This window comes from Hyalella azteca, unplaced genomic scaffold, assembly GCF_000764305.2.
Source record: "Hyalella azteca isolate HAZT.00-mixed unplaced genomic scaffold, Hazt_2.0.2 contig2999, whole genome shotgun sequence".
NCBI classification, from domain to species: Eukaryota; Metazoa; Arthropoda; class Malacostraca; order Amphipoda; family Hyalellidae; genus Hyalella; species Hyalella azteca.
Window position 1 is genome coordinate 2,089 of NW_025933255.1, and position 5,539 is coordinate 7,627.

Sequence of the window (5,539 nt, forward strand, 5' to 3'; positions counted from 1 at the left end):
GAAGCTGCACTGACTATTTACAATAAAATTACGAAATGCTTCTCTTTTCGCTTTTCAACAAGAAATAAATGCAAAACGAGGCACATTATCTGAACTCGAAGTAACTTCTTCAATTCCTCTCTATGTGAAATATTCAATCAATATTACTATGTAGAGAACAAAATGGGTAACAAATTTTTATAACGAAATGATTTCAAGATAATTGTGCAAACGAACATATTAGCTAGTACACGTGAACTCAATAATTGCTTGTCACAAAGCAAATCCACGAATATTAAATTGGAAAACGCTGATTTGAATTTCAAATAAATCGAGATTTGTATATAAGTAATGTTTAAAATGTCATGCATGTTCTTAATGAGCAACCATCAACAGACTAATTTAGGTCACCAGAAATAGTTTTACCTAAATAAAGGAGCCACTGTTTGATATCAAGCAAAGAAAGTCTGGGCTTTCTAACATGACTTCGAAGTACAAGACTGAGTTATCTAACGAAACAATTTGAAGTTTTCTATAATATTAATGAATTTTCATATACTTTCATTAATCTCAAATCTGAAAGGAATTGAAAATTGATGTCAGAAAATGGAGTTACGGAAAATCCTGCATACGGCATACACCATAACATAATTTACAACTCATTGCGTGAATTTCGATAAAATTCTGAGCGTATATAACTTTCTCTGACAAGAAAAAACTGCAATTAAATTAATGTGTATAAAATCTACAATGTTTTCACCTTCGTAAACTGAGTTACAAATGCATTTTTGATAATCAGAGACAGTCGTGTACTTTTTTCTTGTAATGGTTGTAGGTAGTTTAGTGTTTCGCTTGATGATGATGCTCATTACATCGCCAGTCAAACGAGTATCAATCGACAGTGAAATTACGTCTGCCAGCTTAAGGGATGTAACGTCTGTCAACACTTCGGTCGTTGTTGAGCATGGCTGCCTGAACAGCAGCTCCGTACGCAACAACTTCCTCAGGTCTGATCGTCCTTTTGATTTCCATGTTTGGGATTTTTTTTTCAAGCATTTTTCTGAGCTTGGGAATCCGAATTGAACCGCCGACTAAGATTACTTCGTGAATTTCGTTTGTTGTCAGCCCGGCATTGACAATCGCTCTGTCCACACACTTCATAGTTTCTTCAAAAATATCTGCGCAAAGTGATTCGAACATGCCACGGTATAAAACAAAACTGAAATCTTGCCCTCGACTCAAGCACTCAAGTTGAACTCTGTCACATGCATTACCTGACAAATTGATCTTTATGCGTTCGGCAGCTTTGGTCATTTTTGCTTGAGCTTTTAAATCGTTTGATATGTCCAGCCCGGTTTTCTTCCTGAAATCCCCGATCATAAAACGGACTATTCGGGAGTCCAAGTCCCTTCCCCCAAGCTGGCTAATCCCTTCAACAGATTTCAGAGCATAGTTGCCTTTTTTCATTTTCAAGACCGCCACATCTAACTTCCGGCCTCCAAAGTCAAAAATCAGAATGTTGATCTCCTCGAAGACATTTGTGTCTTCCCCGTACGCTATGGCGGCAGCGGTAGGTTCGTTTATAATTTTTAGTATCTGGAGACCAGCAATGGTACCAGCATCAATGGTAGCTTGTCGTTGAGAGTAACTGAAGTACGCAGGTACAGTAATAACCGCTTTCCTCACTTCACATCCAAGGAAAGCCTCGGCGGTCTCTTTCATTTTTGCCAGCACCATTGCAGAAATCTCTTCTGGGGTGAAAAACTTTTCCTCTTTAAGATATTGAACGCAGATTTTTGGGTTGCCTCTATCGTTGACGACGCGGTATGGCCAGTGAGGGAGTTTATTCTGCACTGCTTCATCGCTGAACTTGCGTCCGATGAGTCTCTTCACTTCGTATACTGTGTTGGCAGGATTCATGGTGCGCTGAAACTTGGCCGACTCACCAATAAGTCGTTCCTCGTCAGTGAACGCCACAAACGACGGCGTGAGGCGACTACCTCGCTCGTCGGCGATGATCTCCACGCGCCCGTTCCTGACGACTCCCACGCACGAGTTACTCGTGCCCAAGTCGATGCCGATTGCGTAGTCATGCTTCGCCGCCATCTTGAATTTAGCTTTGACGGCCGGGCCAATCTGAAATTATACCTGGTTATTAATTTGAAAAAGTTCTCAGGGGTAATATTTTTGAAAAAAATTGTATGTGACTAGGACAACTAGTCTCGTTTGCACTGTGGATGCGCTCAACATAAAGCAGTTGAATATGAAGTGCAACATCGGCCATTTGCATCATTTTAGATCAATTTGTAGATCAGTCCATCCAAGCGTAGGTTCTTGGCAGTCACAATCAACAGTTCCACCATTTTCTTACCACGCTTATCTGGCCACTGTGTCTCATGGAACTGGTAATGCACAGTTTGAAATTCCTTCGTGCTCCAGTGTTAACAAATTGCTGCGATAATTCGCAAAAGTTTGAAACCTTGCCATCTGTATTAGCAATAGAAATGATAAAATATTAATACTCTTAAAATACAAAATAATACTGTCTTGCCAGTTCAAGCGTTACACACACTTTAATAATTACTTCCTGAAGTTGGGCTTGAATTCCGTTTCAACAGGACATTTTTTGTTTTCTATGTTCTACCCTTTCAAAATTTTCGTGCCGATTAAGGGCGTTTCAGAGGCACTATATTCGGCTTAGGGGTGAATCAGGCGCAAGTCGGCCACGTAGGGTGTTTTGCTTCTATTTACCAGCCGCCTTTGGAAGTCAATTGCCCGGTAGGCCAAATCTGCGTAATATGATTAAAGAGAGCAGCTGGTCAAGCTTCGTCATGATGCCCATGGTCAAACGCTGATGACGCTACCGCATGATGGGGCTGGTCAGAGGCTGAACAGGGTAAACGCACGAACCATGACCATCTCCCGTTTTATAAATGGCGTCGATGAATGTGCACGCGTACGTTCGCTATGTGATACGACGGAATGAGAGGAGAGTCGATTCTAACGTGACATATAGAATGGTGAATTTAGCATATGATGAATAAACCCATGCACCAATACTGTTCAAGAGAGTATTTTTAACCTACCACTTCTACATATTGTACCCACTACTGTGCACCTATATCGCATCTTCGAATGAAACAAATAAATTGTTGTAATAACTTGAGCAAATTAAAAAAATCAGTTGTTAATTACACTCATGGAAAATTTGAGCTTAATTGAATTTAGTTTAAAAATCATTGACAGTTCCATTCATTTAATGCATCAAGAGTGTAAAAAATATTTTTTATAAAAAATTAAACTTAGTTTAAAAATCATTGACATTTACATTCATTTAATGCATTAAGAGTGTAAAAAATCTTGTTTTAGATCAAATCTAGACAAATAACTATTTTTTATGTTTTTTTTGCGTTTGCTTGAATGTTAGTTTACGAAATCGTTCAGGTCATTGAAAATTGCGGTTATGGCAGCGTGTCAACAGAAAAGAAAAACAAACTTTGTCCTAATTGAATTGAGGTATTATATAGAAAAAATACTGCATTGTATTGCAGAATAATTACGGTGAATTAGCTTATTTTTCCGGATTAAATATTTCTTTCTTGGTACTTCATGACTAGAAAATTCAACCACCCCCATCGGTCCCTGTTTTTCGCGTGACAACTAAAATACTTTCATTTTTATATCAAACAGACCGCAATTCCCAATATATGCGACAAATTAGTCATTTACCTTTTTACCCAAAATACCAAAGCGTAATTGACACGACCATATGAAGTCATCGATAAAGACCACCAGACCGGGCATTATGCAATTTTACCATCATTGCCCTGGATTAGCAAAAAGCAAATACTTTTGATATATTAAAATAACAATATAGTGCACAGCATATCGTATGGGCTTAACTCGATCAATATTATTACTAAGAAACAATATTGCGAGACAACAGTCACAGTCTAGAGGCGGCCTTATGTGAGAATTTGGACGTGTATCATGTGGCAACATCTCGGGAACGCTTCAGCCTACAGCTTTACATGGAGTTGCTTCATTACCTTGTTTTCGTAATAAACTTGGAACTAATGAAGTCTTATTATCAGTGATTGAAGTTTGCAAGTACGGTAAGTATATTATATCTTATATATACGTACTACCCATATATAAATTAAGAGTGGAGCACCTATGTTTTTATGGTGGCTATCGGTGGACGCCATAGGTGGAGCTTCTATGATTTATACAGTGAATTAAGGGTGGCGTGCACCACCTTTCCCACACCTATAACCTGCCAATGGCCACCATACCCGTAAAGCTCTTCGTACACCAATAACTACCCATTGGCACCGGTGGTGCATCAATGAGCCACCAGTGGCCACCTTTAAAATGAATTCAATAAAAAAAATTCTATAGTCTCAAATCCGTTGCTTCTGCATTTACTGATATTGCTTCACCCAATCACCATTCTGAGTGCTACGTATGCAAATCTACCATGGAAGTAAGTGAAGAAACAATGTCAGGCATGTAGCAGGGACATATAATCAGAGTACCATACACATACCTCGTGAAAAATCGATTTGAAGAAAGTCCCTGCCTGCAGGATTCGAACCCCGATATCCCGCACGCGAAGCAGAGCCTCTACCGTTGAGCCATCGGAGAGGAAATGGCAATGGAGTAATTTTAAATGATTTAACTGAAGTATTGCAAATATTAATTTCATCAAATGAGCGAAGTTAATGCTACCACCATGATGATTAGGTGGTTTCATCAACAATTTTATTTGAACATGCTACTACATTTGAGTGAACACCCGCTGAAAGAAACTTCATTTATCCGTAACGAACGATGGTTCAGCTCAGAGTAAAGGCTACGGGAAAATGCTTAATTAGTATCGAAGTTCATAATGTCAACATTACACCAATTTTGACAGCGGTTTGATTCGATATATTTTCATCAAGAATATTCTGACGTGAAATAAGGAATTGATATTACACGATTATTTAAAATGTCAGGCGTGAAATACCTGCACCACTTCTAGTCACCATTTTTCTCTAGCCTAATCTTTAGTCTTTTGCGTATGAAAGATACCGGGGCCACTTTCTTAGAAATGTAGACTTAAAATCTAAATAATTATCTGACTGTATATTAAATTGCAAAATCGAAGTCAGGATGGATAACCAAATTTTTACTCGTATCCTCTGCGTAAAAAGGATACTTTTGTGACAAGCAAATTACCCGGAAAGCACGTTTCAAGCAGGACAAGGTAAAGATTAGTAGGAAGCTCAACGTCGACGCGCGTCAAGTCAACCCGCGCGTCAAGCCAACCGGTATGAACGTGTGCTTACTGTGGACTCGCTCTCTGCCCTTGATGCGGAGCCGCTGTGCTTTACAAGGAAGAGGAGCCGTTGTTGACTACGTCAACGTGCCTTTTGAGTCTAGATAAATGGGGCAACTTGAGAATATTGTAAATATAATGGAACACGCTTAATCAATCCATACAATTTATACTTAATAATAGAATAAGTAGTCTCAATTGATTGCAATATTTCCAACACAGCCAGTCGGCGCATAC

At 39.0% G+C, this 5,539-nt stretch overlaps 1 protein-coding gene across 1 annotated transcript; it reads right to left on the reverse strand.

Moving 5' to 3' along the window:
• Positions 1-900: 900 nt before the first annotated feature.
• Positions 901-2,085, reverse strand: LOC108674865 (heat shock 70 kDa protein 6-like). Its single transcript, XM_018162850.1, has one exon. The coding sequence runs from the start codon at positions 2,083-2,085 to the stop codon at positions 901-903; it is 1,185 nt and encodes a 394-aa protein (XP_018018339.1).
• Between the last annotated feature and the right edge of the window lie 3,454 nt (positions 2,086-5,539).

Bases quoted from the DNA above. Each gene is read 5' to 3' on its own strand.
- LOC108674865 (XM_018162850.1), bottom strand. From the start codon at position 2,085: ATGGCGGCGAAGCATGACTACGCAATCGGCATCGACTTGGGCACGAGT.